Source organism: Terrapene carolina, unplaced genomic scaffold (assembly GCF_002925995.2).
Source record: "Terrapene carolina triunguis isolate 2854851 unplaced genomic scaffold, T_m_triunguis-2.0 Scaffold130, whole genome shotgun sequence".
Lineage (NCBI taxonomy): Eukaryota > Metazoa > Chordata > Testudines > Emydidae > Terrapene > Terrapene triunguis.
In genome coordinates, this window is record NW_020664481.1 from 4,310,576 (window position 1) to 4,330,385 (window position 19,810).

The 19,810-nt window shown below is 50.2% G+C and overlaps 1 protein-coding gene across 1 annotated transcript in view; it reads right to left on the bottom strand.

Annotated features, from left to right (window-relative positions):
- Window positions 1–1,167: 1,167 nt before the first annotated feature.
- The window catches only part of ZNF512B (zinc finger protein 512B), a 60,197-nt gene continuing 41,554 nt past the window's right edge, over window positions 1,168–19,810 (bottom strand). The window contains exons 14-17 of the mRNA XM_026652827.2: window positions 10,493–10,594; window positions 9,174–9,236; window positions 3,624–3,722; window positions 1,168–1,990 (exon numbers count right to left, since the gene is read on the bottom strand). Coding sequence (XP_026508612.1) covers window positions 1,697–1,990; window positions 3,624–3,722; window positions 9,174–9,236; window positions 10,493–10,594 — 558 coding nt within the window. The 3' untranslated portion in view covers window positions 1,168–1,696. The remainder of the gene's footprint in view (window positions 1,991–3,623; window positions 3,723–9,173; window positions 9,237–10,492; window positions 10,595–19,810) is intronic.

A 19,810-nucleotide genomic window follows, 5' to 3' on the forward strand; every position in this document is an offset into this window, starting at 1 on the left:
TTGCAATGTTCTCAAATGGATTCGTTATCGGAAGTTCTTCACCCTCTTGGGTCTTTGCGAGTATTCAATATTCAAAAGTGGAGCGGATTTGATTGGACAGATAGGTCACGTGGTTTGTTTCTGACCCCTGATTGAATGAGCCTCACTCTTAGAATCAGCTGTCCGGGGTGATGGCTCATGATCACGAATTTGAAAGTCTCTTTCTGCCAATCCTCCACAGCGTTTGCTCTTGTAGTGAACATTCCTGCCAGCAGAAAGCGAGCACAGAAACGGGGAATTCAAAGAAATGTCCATGCATATTTTCTGCAGCAGTCACCCAGCTCTGTTGCTAACGGGCTATTTGTACCAATAGCTCAGTATCAATTTGATACAGTATTTTATATTGATGTACATTTTTAAAAAAAGTCTGGAAAAGTTCTCTCAAAATCCGGAGGGTTTTTCTCCCCTTCAATCTGGCAATGGAGCTCAGATAATTTTGCAACTGCCCAGCCTTCAGTTAAAAAAATAAAACAAATCCCCCCTCCCCCCAATAAAAAACTCTTCCTTGGGACTGGTTTCATTAAGCCTGATTTCCAGAGATGCTGAGAACCTGCTGCTCCAGTGGACTTTCACTGGAGTCACAAGTGACAGTCATGATCTTTTTCTCATGCCCCACAGGCATGTTTCTGGCCTTGCTGAGCATTCTTTGCTGCTTGTGAACGACAACGGCCAAAACAGACAAACTCCTTGTGCTACGGCGAATGCACCGCTACGTATGGTCACCACACCTGCTTACCCTGACGGTGGAGAAGAAACCACGCCCAATACACTGGCCAGGCCATGAAACCAACAGACCATGGGTTAAATGTTCGGACCCACGACATCTTTTGAAATCGACAGGCGGGCTTCCGAGCTACAGCACGAGCATCATTCATAGAAACCAAGTGGACTAACTGTGGGTACCACGGGGCATCAGCTTGCCTTACAAACCCAAAATCTTTCCTAAGGGCGCTATGCTTTGGATCCTGGCTATAACCATGTTCTGCATCTGGCTTCGGGACTGGCATTTTCTAAGCCTCACCAGCCACTGCAACAGGTAAGCAAAGCCTAGTCACCTCTTCAACTCTGCCCTTAGGTCATCACAACTAACAAGCCACAGGCTGTCGCACCGTTTGTGGGCGTGGTACAGACGGTGTCTAAAAGATCATTTTCCTCCCTCCCCTGCCCCACCCAAAAAGAAACCAATCAGGTTCCTATGCTGGCACTGCAATCCGGCAAGCAATCCCAAATAAAAAGCCTTTACGCCCCGCCTCTATTGCACTTTCCTCTTGCTCAAGCATCACCAGTTCAGCGCACAGAATTTGAAGGAAACGGTCAGCAGGGGGGTCCCCGCTTTGCAGGGGTTTGGCTGCATTACGTGACCCGTCAGTGGAAGAGCTGTGCAGCCCGTGTGTACGCACAAGCACACACGCGTGTGTGTGGAGGGGAGTCGAGGGGTACGGGCATGTGCACGGGGGTGACGGATGGAGGGACACAGTCTTTTCTTTTTTTCCAGTGTGAAACAAGGTCCATGATTTTAAAGTGGTTTTTTGTTGTTGTTTTTTTTTTAAAAAAAACAAACAAACGGATGAGCAGGGGGCGGGGGAGAGAAAACCGGGAGGGGCCCCACCCCGTTACCCTGGCCTGTAAACTAATCCTCAGAGAGTCTCTTAACTCCTTATTTCTCAGGCATCTTACTGGCTCCCCCTTTCCTGTTGGTGGGTAGCTTGGTGCCTCTCTCTCTCCCTTCGGGGCTGCAGTTGGATCCTTCCCAGGGCTCTGTGGCTTTCTTATGATTAGTCTTTGCTGCCGAGCTCTCTTTGCCTTTCGGAGACGCTTCCGGGGGCCTTTCCTTGGGTTTCCTCCCCCTTTTCTTCCCAGTTGTGCTTTTCTTTTTCTCCTCCTGGCTGGAGGAAATCTGGTCCCTGTTCTTTTTCTTCCGGGCCGCCTCTGAAGAGGTTCGGAACCAGTTCTGTGTCCAAAGGGAAAAAGAACAGGACCGGGGGTTAGTGGCCCTCCCAGGCCAGGGAGCACTGTCCCAGCCACGGCATTTACACCTCCCCCCGTCCTTGTTATAAAAACCCCTATTTTCCCTCCTGGCCTCACTCTCACCAGGGAAAACTCCTGAACTCCATAGACATCCAGGAAACCCCCTAGATTTCCCTCTCTGACCTCTGAAATCCCCCTTATTCCACCCTCCTGCCCCGTTCCCCCAGTTTTAACTTGCCAATGGGTCCTGTGCAATGATGCAGCACATCTCTTGCCACAGCCTGAATGCTTCTCTTAGCATCTGTCCACAGAGGCACTGACATGTAATGATGGGAGCGGGGGGAGGGGAAGCAGGAAAGGGGGGAATCTTTGGGGCAGCTTAAGTTTTGCAAATGCCACAAATTAGTTTTGGATGCTCCTGACTCCCAGCCCCGGTGCCTACCCACTAGACCACACTGCCTCTCATAACAGGGCCCTGAGCTGCAAACCTTTTCCTCCTATAGTTTACACCGTTTTTCTATCTAAAGGGGGGAAAAATCTGTGCTGTGTATTAAGGACAGAAGGAATAGTGCACTCTGTATGTGCTATTCAGGTGTGGATTGTATCTCTCTTCACTTTAAAATGTCTCTCTCCTCTTCCTCCCCTTTCACCCCCTCCTCCCAGTTTCTCTCTATTTCCCCTCACCTCCCAGGCTCCGCTCCACTTTCCCCCCATGTTTTCAGTTCTCTCTTCCCTTTCTCTCAGTCTCCCATAAGCAGAACGGGAACCCAACCACCTTCAAATCAGAGTCAAGCTTTTCAGCCTGGGGGTGGGGTTGGAAAGTGGGCTGAATGAGTTTGCCACTGCCCACCCTGAACACAAAGTGTGCAAAGTAAGGCCATAGGAGCGCCGTGTCTCCGGACGTGCCAGAGACTAGACCGGGTGCTCTGGGGCCTCAGATGAAGGTCCGACAGGTGGGACAAGGAGGGATGGCCAAAAAGGCTCACCTCCCGCCTCTGCCTAAACCAGGGGTGGGTAAACTTTTTGGCCCGAGGGCCACATCGGCGTTGTGAAACTGTATGGAGGGCCGGGTAGGGAAGGCTGTGCCTCCCCAAACAGCCTGGCCCCCGCCCTCTATCCGCCCCCTCCCACTTCCCGCCCCCCTCAGAACCCATCCAACCCCCACTCTATTTGTCTCCTAACCGCCCCCCCCGGGACCCCACCCCCTATCCAACCCCCCCTGCTCCCTGTGCCCTGACTGCCCACAGGAACCCCCTGCCCCGTATCCAACCCCCCGCCCCCTTACCATGCTGCTCAGAGCAGCAGAAGCTTGCAGCCCCGCCGCAGCCAGCCACGCCACCCGCGCTGCCCGGCAGGAGCAGCGGGCCAGAGCGCTGGTGGTGCGGTGAGGTGAGGCTGTGGGGGAGGGGCCGGGGGCTGGCCTCCCTGGCCGGGAGCTCAGGGGCCGGGCAGGACGGTCCCGCAGGCTGGATGTGGCCCGCGGGCCATAGTTTGCCCATTTCTGGCCTAAACACTGCTAGCTCCAATGGGAGCTTCTAGTGGACACAGATGAACCTTAGCAGGAAACAGCCTCAACCATGCTCCGAAGCCCCATTGCACCCTGCCCACTTCCTTACCTCTGAGTGAGTCTTGAGGATATGGTACTTGACTCCACTTTCTGAGCTAAACTCCTTCTGGCAGAGAAGGCACCGGTACTTCCCAACAGAGTGGTCTCCCTGAAAGGCAGAGAACATCCTCCTGTATTCCAAAGTAGGTTCAAACGTGCGCTGCAGGAGAGAATACAGCCTCCCTCTCTCCCCACAACCCAGAAGCCCCTTGAAAATCTCTAGGCATTCTCTGCAGAAAATGGCCTGTTGCTTGGGCCCATGATGATGGGTCCAGGGCCACTTGAAGGCCACAAATGCCCCCTCAGCATCCAGAGCTCAAAGACTTTGTCTTCAAGGTAAATGCGTAGATGTATTCCTAAAATACTGCATCCATGGTTATGTGGACACGCCAGTGCCCCTGGAGCTGTAGGCCAGGAATTTACCATGTAATCCGGCCCCTTATCTGTTACAGTGAGAGGGCTCCTTCTCCTCAGAAGGATCCAAAAGGAAGAGAAGCTTCCTTTGCTACAAATGGTGGACAAATGTTGGGCTTGTGTGCAGGTGCATGCACATTCGCATATCTGACTTGTGTGGGCAATTACTGCAACCATGGTAAAGCTGCAAACATTCTCATGCTCAATTAGACACCTGTGCATGCAATTACCCACACAACATGTGCAAAGCAGGTGCACAGATGCACACATGTACCTGAAAACTTGGACCTACTCCCTAGAACACCCATGAAAAACATCAGGGAACATGATGTGTAAGACTTATTCCCTGGGGAAGCAAAGAAGAGCGAGGAGCTTCCACACAGAAACAGAGAGGCATGTTTTCCTCCACAATGGTGTGGATTTTAATTGCCTGAAAGCCAGGAACTTCAAAGCTGCAGTTCCCATGGCAACTGTAATTGTACCTGTGTATCAAGGCATAAAAGTAACCCCTTCTACAATAATACAGAACACCACATATGCACCCCAAGGGGAATGAATGATGGTTTCTGTGGAAGCGAATATGGGAATGTCCTGGTGTTTGTGCATTTAAAATCTCGACTGTAATATTACATTAACAGACTTTTTTTTTCACTTAATATCGCTAGCTACACAATTTCTTTACTGTCAGCAAATTCAGTGATCATTAAGAACACCTACTGGGAGTGAAACTTCTAATTTATGATCAATGGGTCTTTCCTAATTTTGCCTTTATACGCTTGAACAGGCCATTAAATTGCTGGATTTTTGTTATTAGAGTGCTTGTGAAAATGAATGATTTTTCGACTCTGCCTCGGTCCACTGGCACAGAGGAGATAATGCGTTCTTTATTGACCAGGGAATTATATATTAGGCCCTCTGGGCGATGTATGGGCTCTGTGGGAATTTCTTCATAATTGGGTTCATGTTGTAAATTTTATGGCAGACAGGTCTTTCATTTCCTAGCTGTGTCTGCACACAGGCAGGCCGGGCCAGCCCAGACTCCCACTTCACACCTAATCCAGAAACGATCATGCAAAATCACAGATCATTGATCCATATTGACCCCAGTGCAATGATTCTGCGTCAGTTTGACCCTTCTCAATGATCAATAAATATATTCTAAACACTCCACTGGGATTTCATGAAAAATACAATTCAGTCCAGGTCCTTAGGCTTCATAAGAATTACTGGATGGTGTCTGCCAGACACCCCCACTACCCACCCCACTGATTAGTAGAGAGGATTATTGTAGGTTTAAATCCTGCTGTCTTTTTTCCAGCAAAACTCCCTCTGAAGTCAATGCTAGAGTAAGAGCTGAGGCCCTGTTCCTCACACTAGTGCTGACTTGTGTGTTATGAGTTCTACAGCAGCCATGGGGCATAGTATCCTCCAACAAGGTTCCTCCATTGTATTCTCCAACTAACCTCCAAAGCTGTCTTATGGCCAATAGTCTGTGTGTGGGAGCCACATGTCCCCTGCTCTGCCTGTCCCACATTGGACTCCAAAACTACATCTCCACACAGTGGTAGAGGACACCTGCAGGCTGATTGCGCAGGAATCTCCCCATGCCACGGGACTGCACTGAGTCTATGTCCTTCCCTGCACAAGTTGGAGAGCGGGGTCGCTCCTGAGTCAGGACGACATGATTTGATCTGTACTCTGGATGTTAGAGGCAAGCCTGTAGATTGCTGCTAGCACAGACTACATCAGGTATCGGCAATCTTTGGCACGCGGCTCGCCAGGGTTTGTTTACCTGCTGCATCCACAGGTTTGGCCGATCGCGGCTCCCACTGGCCGCGGTTCGCCGCTCCAGGGGGCTGCAGGAAGTGGCGCGGGCCAAGGGATGTGCTGGCCACCGCTTCCCGCAGACCCCATTGGCCTGGAGCAGCGAACCGCGGCCAGGGGGAGCCGTGATCGGCCGAACCTGCGGATGCAGCAGGTAAACAAACCGGCCCGGACCACCAGGGTGCTTACCCTGGCGAGCCGCGTGCCAAAGGTTGCCAATCCCTGGTCTACATGTTGCAGAATAAGGCACATGAATTTGTGCATTTAGAAAAATACATGGGCAGTTGCTCGGCTGATTTGTGAGTGCAGTTACCACAGCTGTGCACTCAAGTGACCAGTTAGGGATGTAAGAGATCATTTGTGCATTTGTTTCCTGTGCACCGCCATGGTAATTCCATCTACAATTAAGGGTGCAACTGCCTGCATAGTTTTTGCAAATGCAGGCCTGCATGGTCTGGAGTCTCTTAGCTTTGCTGTGAAGGGGCCTCTTTTTCTGGCAAGCAGGGTGATTTTGCAATCCATCTAAACAACAGTTACAATCTCCTGCATAGGCTGTTTTATTTTGTGAAAACTCTGCTTTTTGTGCAGGATTTCTGCATATGATTTTCTAAACTCTCTCATTAGTGTTCTAGTTAAAGGTAGTGGGGAGAGGGCTGTGAACGTTTTCAATAATCAGCAGGTAGGGTGACCAGACAGCAAATGTGAAAAATCGGGACGGGGGGCGGGGGGTAATAGGAGCCTATATAAGAAAAAGACCTAAAAATCAGGACTGTCCCTATAAAATCGGGACATCTGGTCACCCTATCAGCAGGTATGAATTTGACCCATAGGAACTGAAGAGTTGCCTTCTGGAATCTACTACATTCAATGTGATTTAGAGCTGGAAGGATTTCAGGAGATAAAAGTTTTACAAGTTCTTTCTTGGTTCCAATTCAATGGTTCTGCACTGAGTCGCCCCCTCTTGCGGTGGGCCAATGTTCCTGGAGTTAATTTAAACTGGAAGCACTATTCCTGTATCTATCGGGTGTAACAGCCCTCACGCTCCACTACAGTGGAGGGCATGTACTTGCCTAGATAGATAATGTGACTATGTGGCCATTTCCCTGCCCTTGGTTCTACTCTTCATGTCACACACCGTATTTCTATAGGCTGGGATTTCCGACGTGGGTGAGTGGAGTTATGTGCCCAAGTTAATAGGAGTTAGGTGTCTAATTCCGTTAGCACCTTCCTCTTTGGCACTGAACGATGGGTTATTTTGTATTTACTGTACTGTGTGTTAAGCATCAGAACCCTGCTAGACGGTTAGGATGAGAATCACTCCGTCTAAGGAGGAGCCTAAGCAAGGATGCCAGAGGCACTTAAGCCCCGTGCTTGACAAACTAGACAGCATGTTAAGGCATGTCTCTCTACTCCCTGCTGACCATGAGGGTGGGGTCCGTACCTGCCTGAATAAGGTGGCATGGCAGATAGCACTGAGCGTACGCTGTATCAGGCTCGATACATGGCAGATACACAGCAGGGTTTCCCATCTCCATGGGTGTGTGGCAGGGCTGTGTTCTGTCACCACGGCTGTTCGGCATCGGCACTGACTGGTTGATGGATAAGCCTGTGACGGCAGCTGTCATTGAACTGAACCCTGTTCTGCTTTGAGATCTTCAGTATGCCAACGACATTGTCTTGTTGGCTCAGTTTGGTGAATCGCTGCAGCTGAGGGCCGGTCTAATTGGGCAAGAAGCAACACACGCTGGTCTGGTTATTAAGCCAGGTAAGTGCCAGGCCACTACCATCAAGCAGCGTCCAACTCCAGATTGCAACCCGCTCAGTATTAACCTGTGCGGACGGTGTATCGAGCTGGTGGCAGCTGTCAAATACTTGGGCAGCCTCGAAGGCGGTGCTGGAAGATGCTCAAAAGATGCAGATGTGCTTCCAGCAGCAGCAGCTGCTGCCGGGTTTCAGGTCCTTCGGCAGCCTCTGCGGGGGCGTCGCGACGTCTCGTTTGCTACCCAGCCGCCGCTCTACAGAACGCAGTGACACCAGCTCAGTTGCAGCGAAGTGAAACGTGGGTGCGGAGGGAAGCTTAAGAACACCAGATTGATGTCTTCAATTCTCGTCCGCTTTGTCAGCTGCTTCAGTGGCAGGACAAGATCAGAAAGGTGAACTCAGCAACTGCCTCCATCAGCACTGGTTTGGTTTCTGCAGCTCGCCTGGTATGGGCGTATTATTAAAATGGAAAACCAACCAATTCCAAGGCGTGCGCACCAAGGGATGCTGCTACGTGGCCAGTGATCACACAGGCGTCCAAAGCTTTGGTGGCATGACAAGATTGCCAGAGATGGATACAAACTGAATATACAACCCGACCGCCTTAAGTCCCTTGCCAGAGATTGAGCTGGGTGGCGCTCAATCTCCAAGGAGGCCACGCCCCTTTGGGACGTGCCATGATGACGATGACGTAGTATCAGGCTAGGGGAGGGATCGTGACTGCAGGAATTCAGTGGCCAGGCAGGAATGCCTGGGGCAAGCGGCAGACCAGACCCTGCGCTGCGGCTGTGAGTACATCCCCGAGGCGGGAGTAGGCTATGCCGGTCCCACACTCTGTCCCAACTCAGGTGGTGGATTTTGGCTCCTCATCCCCAGCACACTTGGATGAAAGGGTTAATGAATCGACTGCTGCCATCTCTGGGCAGTCGGTACGGTTCAGGGGACTTGGTACGTGAGACGTGGAGCTTTTTACTTCCTGTTCCAATCCGCCAGAGGCTGGGAGCGAGTGAAAGCGGCCAGCATCACCAGGCGGCCTGTGTGAAAGGGGCTGGTGCTCTCCATCCAGCTCACAGATGGCAGGTGACAATACAGGAACTTGTAATCCCCCTGCACTGATCCTGTACAAGGACTGTGGGCCCGTCCGGGGTTCAGGGAGTGCCTGGCCTCCTGCTGGACCACTGCACAGGATGACTTTCACCCAGCCGGCTCTACCTGGCAACCAAGGCCCCTGATTTCAGTCAGCATGAGGCAGGCATGTCTCTCCTCACCCCTACAGGTGACTCCTTGAGGGCTGTGTTAAAGCGAGTGCATGGGGCAGCCTTGGAAAGTTTCCATTAGCACCGCTTGTGTGGGAGCTGAGCAGAGGGTTCGGGCTCCCAGTGGCATCAACCTTTCCCAAGAACCCAATGCAATAAACCGTTTTAAAAAACCCCTCTGAAATACTTTCTATCGGGGGCACCTGGCCCATTTCCCCCTAACGAGCGGGAGGAGAATGAGAGCGAAGACCGCCCGCCCTAAACAGTGATGGCGGCAGAATGGCAGAAAGCCTAGATCCCTTTACCTTGTTGCAGTTAGTCAGGTGGGCTTTCAGGCCAGAAACGCTGGAGTAGATGGCTTCACAGCTCTGCAGAAAGAAACAAAGAGGCAGAGAGGTCTAGCAACTTGCTTCCTGTCTTTCTATATTTCATGGACTGCAGCCCACTGTACCCAGGAGGCTGTCTTTGATTGCCAGCCCTGGATAATCAGCATGAGGTTAATTTTCTGTGTGATGCACAGGGATCGAGCCACACGTTTCCTATTAGTGCTAATGGGAGTCATGTGGCTACGTTCCTCTGCACCAGAGCTGAAAAATTTATCCCTAAATGTCTCTGTGAAAAATGTACCTTTTCTAGCGGTTAGGAGGCCCCGCTGAGCGCCCGGAGTTCTTACAGCCGCAGCAGAAGATCCAGGCAGAGAGGCTAATTACCAGGCAGTAGCATAACCAGTTTCTGAGCAGCGTCTTTTCAAAGTGCATGTAGATGACATTAATTAGCTAACACGTCTCACCCTGCTAACATCCTGGCTTTAAAATTCCCATTAGCAAGGCTTCGTTCCGGATTATAAATCAATAGCCCAGTGAGATGGGTGCAGTTCACATCCAGAGGAAAGACAGGCAAAGCCTGAGTTTCAGAAGAGATTAGATGCAGACGTGCACACCCAAAATGCACGCACCTAATCCACAGGGGAAATGACGGTGGCTGTGCATGCACAATTGGGTATGTTTGCGTGCAAACAGCTCATCTTTGCTCTTTGCACATGCAGTTACTTGAGTTGCACAATCAGTTACTATAGTCACATCTGTCTAAGAGAGTAAAAATCAGACCCTGACTTGCTTTAATAAGGGACAATCTAGGGAAATGTGGGTCCTGTACAAGACTCCCTGGATCAAAACCTGCACGTCTTTATTTAGGCAAAACTTCAAAAAGCAGCTCCCATAAACCAGAGCCTGCAATCTTTAGGAAGGTCCCTCTGAGCCGCTCAACAAGCAGAGCTCTCCCCTTAGAACAATGAACCCCAGATTCCCATTGCCACTCTCTACCCTCTGGCTGGTAATTATGTCCATCAGTATTATAATGAGTACCCCAGGAGTGCACAGAGATTGGACATGCTTCAAATAGTCATATGAATGGGCCAAATCCTGAAGTCTTTACTCAGGCCATGCTCCATTAACTTCCCTGGGAGGGTTACCTAAGTACGGACTGAATAAAAACCTGAGCAAGCATCTCAGTGTTCAGTTCCGGGGTTTTCCCATTGAGAATTCCCTCCTTCTACTGAACATTCCAGCTGTGTGTTTTCTTTTGAAAAAATCACACCCGTGATATGTACAGAGAACCTCCTTACGTTATTGGGGCAGTTGATGTGTCCCTTCTCCTTCACTTCATTTTTCCAGGTTTCCAACAGCCTCGGATTTAACTTCGGAAGCCCCGGCCGGGTGTAATTTAGCTGCCAAACAATAGAACATTATTAGTAGAGCTGCGTGCACCAGCCCTCTGGGCCTTTGAATGGGTTCCCGCCCCCCCCCAAGACGTGAATCAGGGCTGAACAATGAGTTTGGAGGTTTCAGCCAAAGTCCTTCATAGCTACGTCATCCTCACCACGGAACATACTGAACGCAATCCAGCGTGAGAGTCGGTCTCTGTTCTGGAGTGGCCAGGGATTGGGAATGAAAGCGAGGCTGGTTAAGGTATATGACAGAGTAGCGCGGGAGAATTGTCTACACTACAACTGGTGCCAGCCAGTACTATTTGAAGCAGCCGTTTTCTGAAGACGGAAACGTAGCTGTCCTGGAGTCTGATCTCCCATTGACTTCAGTGGGGGCAGTACTGGGCCCAACATTTCCACTCTTTCGTGCTAAAGATGCCCCTGTAGCATTGCTGCACTTCCTAACCAATTAACAAACAACACTCTATTGTTGGCAGAGGGGGTGATGTCTAACTTTCAACAGCCTATCTGGCTTCCATCCACTGATTAACAGGACTATTCCATTAAACAATGAAAGACTCTGTGTCTCCGTCTGCTCTCTTTTTTGGCTTGGCCTCTCATTCCAAGTTCCCTCATTCCAAGTGGCCTCTCATTCTCATTTTAATTACAGCTTTGTTAGTAACTTTGGGGCTTAGTGTAAGGGACCAGACCTTCAAATGGACCTCACTGTAGACTCCATTTCTGTATGCGCAGCTCTGCACACACAATCATGTCCATGGGCAATTTCTGTGCTGTACTCTTGCACGTGCATCTGTTGGCTTAAGTTTTCAGGAAAATGTACACGCAACTGCCTGCTTACTTTGCAGGCTGTGTTGTGGTAATCGTATTCATAAATGGTCATTTACATAGTCTAACTAGCTAGCTGCATATGCAGCTACTGCTGTTGCATTTTTGTGTGTGGAACTGCAGACAGTTTTCTGAACATTTAGATTGATGGATTTTGGATGTGTGAATTCTACCATCTGTGCTCACAAGTGATAATGCAAAAATTAACTACGCTTGCAAAAGAACAGGACTTGTTTGGAAAGTGGTCCCCAAAGGAATTCAAGATCACATTTTCCAATAGAATTGGGAGTTGACAGTCTACATTTCTTTCCCATCTGTGACTTTTCTGAACATGCTGATTTTGCCTTCTTGCCTTCTTCTACCTGGGCTGGGACAACATGCTTCCCTTCCGGCAATCTGCTCTGCTCTGAAACATGGCACTTGCTGAGAAAGCGGATGCCAGTGTCCTACCAAGTTCATATGACTTTAATCACCCAGAGGTCTGTCCTCAAACACAGGCCTTTCATTGCCAATCAGATGTCACCGAAAAATGAAAGAGCCACATCTCAGAACAGACCATTGAGCGACCTCCATGCGCTCAACTCTGTCCAGGAGAAACAGGGTGCTATAACTGGAGGCTAGATGGAGCCAACACAGATTTCTGACGGGAATCCTTGCTTGGAGCTGTGTGGGGATGCCATACCTGAGTGGGGAGGAGAACACAAAGCATTGCCCACTGCCCCTGAAACCTACAGCTGGGCAGCAAAGGTCCCATGCAATTAATTAAAACTTTAAACAAATCAATAGATAACACAAATGAACACTAATAGCAACTGGATACGGAGCCAGCAGCTGCCCGACCCCGCAGCCTCACAAGGGGCGCTGAGATTCCAACATCTCTAGTCACTCCAGCTTCCCCGCTCCAGAGAGAAATCAGTGTCACAATAACTTGCAAAGACCACGTTTCCCCAGAGCACTGCAGTTCCAGAGACGTCAGCATCATCTTTATGTCTCTATTAAGAAGGAGCCTCAGGCATGGAATATTTTATGTTTTCCATTTATTTTCTCAAACGGCCTGTAAATAAAAATCTTCATGGCCAAATCATTAAACAGCTACAACTGTATTTGGCTAGGGCCCATCATCATTTCAGGAGAATAGCTGGAGTGGGGAGATGGAGTGGGGTGGGAAGGCTTTTTGACTGACAGTTGTATTTAATTAGCTTTCATATTTCAATCCTCTTCCTCTAGACAGCTCTTCTTCCCTAAAATACACCATAACAAATCAAAACCACACTTACTGCCCAAGCCAGAGCCAGCAAACTGCAAATCAAGCAGGCTTTATGAGTCAGAGAGGTTCTTAACACAAGACACTGTTCTCTGATCACATGCTGCCTCTGTAGAGCAAAAGCTCTGGGAGGAAGAGGAGATACAGTTAGTAGGCAATTCACCTTCGGAGATGTAGGTTCAAAGCTAGTTGGGTTACAAGTGTAATGAGTTTGTGAGTCTCAGCCCCTAGATCCTTAATTAATTGGCTTTTGTGCAGAGCACAGAACTCTGTTTTTTGAGATGGGCTGGAACCAGCATCTTGCATCCTAAACTCATTCCTGCCCCCACCTGGGGTTTGTTGGAAAATCCAAACCCAGATTTGAATTTTGCCGCCTTGCTTTATAATAGGCCAAGACAAATGTTCATATCTAACCCGGCCTGATTTTGGAGGTGTTGGAATCTAGATCCCAGTCTGGATTTTACAGCCTGAGCCCAGGTCTAAACTTGGCATAGTTCTTCGTTTAGCCAAAGGCCAGAACTGGAACTCGGCAGCTGCCTATTGGTGGATGCACTGAGGCGTATTTCCTCCTTTACACTAGCAGCTTTGCTAGCGCATTTCAGCCTCGATTGGTGCGAAAACATCACCCCTCAGTCCTCCAAACAGATTGCCAATGGAACAGTGGTGTGGATAGATGCTCACAAGAGGCTAAGGCGAGACCAACCAATTCATTGCACATGTGACCTCAGCTCAGATTTGAGCCTCCAGTTCCAGGAGTGAACAGGGCTTATTCACTGAAAGCTAGGCCTAGGGTTGCCAATCCTCCAGGATTGTCTGGGAGTCTCCAGGAGTTAAAGATTAAGCTTTAATTAACGATTACGTCATGGGATGAAACCTCCAGGAATATTGGCACCCACCAGAACAGGCCATAGCACTCAGCCATTACTTTGCAGGCACATCTAGCAAAACCACAAAAGCAAATCACAGTTTAGCTCCCAAAAGACCACAACAGAGACTGGAGAAGAACAGGGCTAGGACGGCAGAGTCCCTGCCTGAGATAAGGCACATTAAATCTAGGACAGGGGAGTCGCTCTGGGCTTGCTGCAGAGAATTGCTTCTCCAAATAAGACTGGTCCACAGAGGGAGGGCACCAAACCATGAAACAGATCTTTTGTCCCCTTGCCTCTTCGAAGTTTGTTCCTTGTGCTCCAGAGAGACAGCACTGCATGATTTCTTTCCTTCAAAGTGTTGTGGTACGGACACACATCACTCCAGAGCCTGGAGCGGGCGCGAACAAAGTCTGAGATCTGAGTGATGCCACATCCGGGATATGTTAGATTCATTAAGTCCCAGTAATGCCAGAGGAGGTTCAAGCTGAAATCTGCACAGTGTCTTCCTGGGCCTTTCCCAGAACGTGCCCTTCAAAGCGTGACGTATCCAGCAGCCACCTAGTGTGGAACACGTCATCCGTTTCAGTTTAACCAGAGTCATATAAAGATTGTGGGCAAGAAAACAAGGCTCTAGTCGATATTTAGAAACGTGGATTTGCTTAGCGCAGAGAGGAACATGTTGTTGACGTGCATTAATTTTGGAGGAATTGTTTTTCTCTAGTGCCATAGAGCCTGGGTTATGAGGAGCTTGTTAAATTGTCCCACAGTCATTATAACAACCCCCATCTGCAGAAGCTGCATTTAGGTTCTCAGCTCTATAGCAGCCCTCATGAGCTACAGGAGAACTTCAATCAGCTGGTCGTTGTAGAAGTTTGTTATCTTCTGTGGGGGACCAGCCACTAGAAGGGAATGTAACACACACTGAGCAAGCAGTAGACCTGGGTTATGAATGTAAAGAGGGGTACATCCATTTAAGAAACTTTCCACTGGGGCTCGGAGCGAACAAATTGTCAGCTGGGGGAACTGACAGAACTGAATTGTTCCTCTAAGGGATAAAGAGGTTGCGGTGAGTTATTTTGCAATTGTGACGTACCAAACTACTCCCAGGATTTAAAACGTTGTTCTCAGGACTATCAAAGGTGCCCTGAAAGGGGGAGAGATGGGAGACGTTGCCTTTTTCATGAGCATTTTCCCTCCCAATGCTGTGGAAGTGGTGGCTAATAGATGGGGAATTCTGAGGGGCCGGGGACTGAGGGGGTCTCTTTCTAAAGCAGATGGCAAGTATCTGGCTCTGGCCTTTACGAAAGAGCATAAGGCCTTAGGCACCCAAAGTTGGGGGGCACCTAATTCCCTTCTAACCCTTGAAAATGGCAGCCTTGTCTACACTAGGGAGGGTTTACTGGTGTAGCTTCACTGCGGCCCTTCCCCAGTGAAGATGCTGTTTACCCCCAGTATAGCTCAGATCACTTCCCCAAACAAAATAAGCTACACGAGCAAAAGGACTTTTTTCTGCTGGTATGAATGTGCCAACCCTAGGGCTTCTGCCAACACAGATATGTCAGCAAGGGGAGGGATTTCTTCCCCCTCCTGACTGACAAGTTTAGCCCAGGGCTGAGTGAAGCAAGCCAGTTTAGTGGGGAAAAAGGCAATTCTGAAAGAAAGGGAAAAAAAAAAAAAAAAAAAGCAAGCAAAGCAATGCAGCGCCTAGCAGTGTATTTTAAAGTCAGCAAAACTCCTATCGGCAGCCCAGCGAAGACCCTCCTGCCTCTTTCGTGGCTGTTTATTTTGCCAGTGAAGAGGGCGTATAATGCATTTACTTTTTGAAAAGATGAGTTGTCAAGGCAACGAGGCCCTGTTTGCAACACACTCAAGGCTTTCTGAGGAAAAATTCATCTTTGTGATATCGACCCTACCTAAAAGTCAAGGAGCGATTCGCCCATCACAACCCCCTGGATATGTCAGCTTGCAGTCAGACTTCTTGAGATCGAGGACCCTTCTTTGGAGCCCAGAATCTGGATTAAGGCCCTTTAATCATATTTTTTAGACAAAGTATTAACTAGCAGTGACTTTCCCACAAGAGGCTGACATCAGTGTTTTGGCTAAGAATATGGGGGAAGATGTTACGCCTCTTTATGGGGAGGACTCAGCGTTCATGCATTCCTGGGAATGACCTTTCTTTTAGAAATCATAGCACTCAGGGACTGAAATTCAGAGCAATCGGAAAAGGATTTCACAGAGCTGCAGCCTGGTAAAAGGCCCAGGGCCCTGTATAGAAAGTAAAACATGCTCCCCCACCCCAAAATACAAAACAAAAAACCACCAAAGAGGGAGCGGGACTCTGGCAGGAGATATGGTGGAGAGGGGCCCAATGGAACAGCTTTAGAACTCAAATCCAGATCTGAATTCCACAGCTGGCCCCCGGACTCTATGATGAACCCCCTCAAGGCTCCTGATCCCCAAACTCTGGGCAAGCCTCAATCCAGATTCAAACCCATTTCTTGTGGAACAGGGGTCTGATCACGCTAGTGGCAGAGCACCGTCTACGTGGCACTAAGCGCCGTCACTTTCCACTGACGTCTAAGGGAGTCGGGGATACTCAGCGTTTCACAGGAGGAGGTTCTAACTAGATCTTTAAATGTACCAATAAATGCCCTTTCCCCTTCGAGACTCGTTGAAAAATTAGTTTTGTTTCTTAACAGAGGGCTGTGGCTCATGTCCCTGGTTACAATCAGACAAGGGAAAACATTAATAAAATCTAAACAAATGAAAACGTCTGAAATAAAAAGGAACATTATTTCTAGGGGAAGTTCCTCCCGTTCGTAGTATTTGCTTGTACAGCTCCTAGCACACTGAGGTCTTGGTCCATGACTGGGACTCCGAGGTGCTATGGCAACACAAATCATCATCATCACCACGAGGCAAAGCAAAGCAATACAAGGCGAGAAGGGAAACGCCGCTGGGTGGCAGAGACAAGCGATTGCTAGCAAGCTCCTTACAGAAGGTGAAAGCCCACATCTGAGCAGTGATGGACAGCGAGCTGAATGCCTCTCTCGCCAGCTAATTCAAGCAATGGTCAGAAATGGAGCCGGCAAAAAAAAAAATCCAGTTTTAATTTCAGCAAAAAAATTTCAATTTTTCAGTGAAAATATTCGAAACAAAACAGAATTTTGGTTTCAAAATTTATTCTTCTTTGGTTGAAAAACATCAAACTGGTTTCCCAAAGCACTTTGGTGTCGGCAAAACTGAATTTTTCAACAACAAAAGATGTCAACCAGCTCTAGCAATCAAGCTTTCGGGCTTACGGCACAGCTCGGCTCTAAAATAGGCTGTGAAAACAACGGCATCACGGGGCGGTGTTCATTGCCTCTCGGCGACGCCCAGATGTCATCTGCTCAGAGAGCGAGAAGGAAGATGTATTTTCTAACCTCCCACTCTGCCCACGCAGGCTGGGATCCGAGAGTCAGGCTGGGTTCTTTGGGACTTATGCCTCTCAAGTGACGATAAATGCTGCAGTCAGAACTTACTGAACAATTCTGCTGAAAACACGAGAGCCAGAATGGATTAGAATAGACAGGCCGAGTCTACTGAAAGGACACTGGATTCAGGCTTGGCTTTTATTCCCAGCTGTGTCACTCATATTCCTTAGTCCGGTCACTTCACCGCTCTGTGCATCTGTTTCCCCCCATTCCCAGCCTTTGTCCGTCTTTTCTATTTAGACGATAAGGACTTTGGGACAGGGAGTGTCTCACTATATATATATACAGTGAAGAGCACGGTGGGGCCTCTAGGCTACTGTAATCAAAACCCTAATGACCAGAATCCCACTCGCTCTGCCGTAGCTGTATCAGCTCTGCAGTGCTGAACAGGAAGAAAACCTTACGAGTCACTATCGTTAACAGGATGACAAGCAGGAACAGAGCTTTGGAACAAGACTGCCATTTTCAGAGTCACTTTTCAGAGCAGAAGCCCACTTTGGGGGAATTCACCCATGCAGCGGGCTAGCACGGCCTAAACACACTACCCAACTCCCACCTAAGCCCTCGAACCAGTGCTGGAATGGTGCATATGCTTCTGCACAGGGATGGATTTAAGAGCATTCGATAAAATGCGCAAGCCCATCAAGCAAGCAAGGAAGGCCAGAGTCTAACTGCAAGGACACCTGCTTTGCTTCGTTCTTTACTCAGGAAGCAGGTTCGCAGCTGGTAGGAGGGCACGCAGACTGGCTGTGCCGACTACGCCTCAGACTGCTGAACCATCAATCCGAACGACTGAAGAGCTCCTTTTCTTCTCTGTGTACTGACATGAGCTTTACCATTTGATTCGAGTAACTGCCTGCTGCGGCACAGGATGAGGAAAACATCTCTCCCCGGGGAGGGTCATCCGGGAGTTTTCGCAGGTATTGCATCCCCAGGGATCTGGGACGGGAAGTTTGATTTAATTGCATGTGACTTTTAAATTTGTGGAGTACCGCAAAGCGGCCCGGGAACTCCAATGCACTGTCAGATCCTGCGGCGCTGGGATAAACTCTTGTCATCGGCGAGAGGGTTCTGTGTTTCAGTCTTGAGAGATGGAAAATGGGCAGGTTTTTCATGCAAACTGCAAGAGGCGTTGCTCTCGATCAGAGCTGGGTATATCTCATCACTCTGGGCTGGGCCCCAGCTCGGGGCGCAGGCAGCACAGTGCAACGAGTCCTTTCGGTCTTCAAGGACGCTGGGAAAGAAGCTTCTCCCAGTGGCCAAGGGAAGAGAACTGGAAGGAAGTGGATCGTATCTGAGACTTTCATGCCCTTTGGCAGCACAACGAGGAGGAGGACGGAACTGCAAGACCTGATCCCCAATCACCATGTCCTTCCTAGGGTACGTTCACAAGGGCTGCGGGTACATCTACACTGCGGAGAAAACCCCATGGCACCGAGTCTCAGAGCCCACATCAACTGTCTCGGGCTGGCAGGGCTAACAATAGGAATGTAGACGGCCCCACTCGGGCTGCAGCCTGAGCTCTGAGACCATAGACCAGAGGTGGGCAAACTACGGCCCGTGGGACTGTCCTGCCCGGCCCTTGAGCTCCTGGCCAGGGAGGCTAGCCCCCGGCTCCTCCCCTGTAGCCACGCTGCCGCGTGGGCAGTGCTCTGGGCGGCGGGGCTGTGAGCTTCTGCTGAGCAGAGCAGCAGCGTGTCTAGCTCCCGCCGGGCGGCGCGGCTGCCAGACATGCTGCTCTGAGTGGCATGGTAAAGGGACCGGGGGGGTTGGATAAGGGGCGGGGGGTCCTGGGGGGCAGTCAGGGGACAGGGAGCGGGGGCGATTGGATGGGGTGGAGGTTCTGCGGGGGGGAGCAGTCAAGGGATGGGGAACGGGGGGGTTGGATAGGCGTGGGGTCCCAGGGGCCCTGTCAGGGGGCAGGGGTGTGGATAGGGGTCGGGGGTAACTGGGAGCAGGGGGGTTGGATAGGGGGTGGGGTCCCAGGGGGCCTGTCAGAGGGCGGGGGTGTGGATAGGGGTCAGAAGACTGAGAGCAGGGGAATTGGATGGGGGTGGGGTCCCGGGAGGGGGCGGTCAGGGGACAAGGAGCAGGGGGGGTTGGATGGGTCGGAGGTTCTGAAGGGGGTAGTCAGGGGGCGGGAAGTGGGTGGGGGCTGTTTGGGGAAGCACAGCCTTCCCTACCCGGCCCTCCATACAGTTTTGCAACCCCAATGTGGCCCTCGGGCCAAAAAGTTTGCCCACTCCTGTTCTAGACCAACTCCAGCCCGAGCAGGAAATCTACACTGCTATTTTTAGCCCTGCAGCCCAAGCCTCATGGTGAGACTCAGCGTTGTGGGTCTTTTACTGCAGTGTAGACACACCCTGTAAGACCCAGGCTTGTGGACTTGGTGCTTCCAAGCCGTGCTTGAGCATCCGCGCCGCATTGTAAACCTGGGCTAGCAATTGCTGGACCTGGGTCTCGCTGCCGCGCCAACACGTCCGTATTGCACTACGTAGACCATCTGACTGGGGTCTGTGGCTTGACCTGTTTCCACACTGCAAAATGACAGGGCTTGGACCCGAGTCACAGCAGGACTTGGGCTCTGACCCACCGCCCTGGCAGAGTCCTAGCACCTGGGTCCTGAGTACTTGCTGATCCGAGTCAGACTGACGTGTGTGTGGATGGAAGAGGGGCTTGGGCTCAAATCTGAGTCAGAGCCCGGGCTTCATGTGCTGTGTAGACACACCCTGAATCGCCAGCTCCCTCCAGTCCCACACCCTCTCAGCCAAGCTCCCTCCAG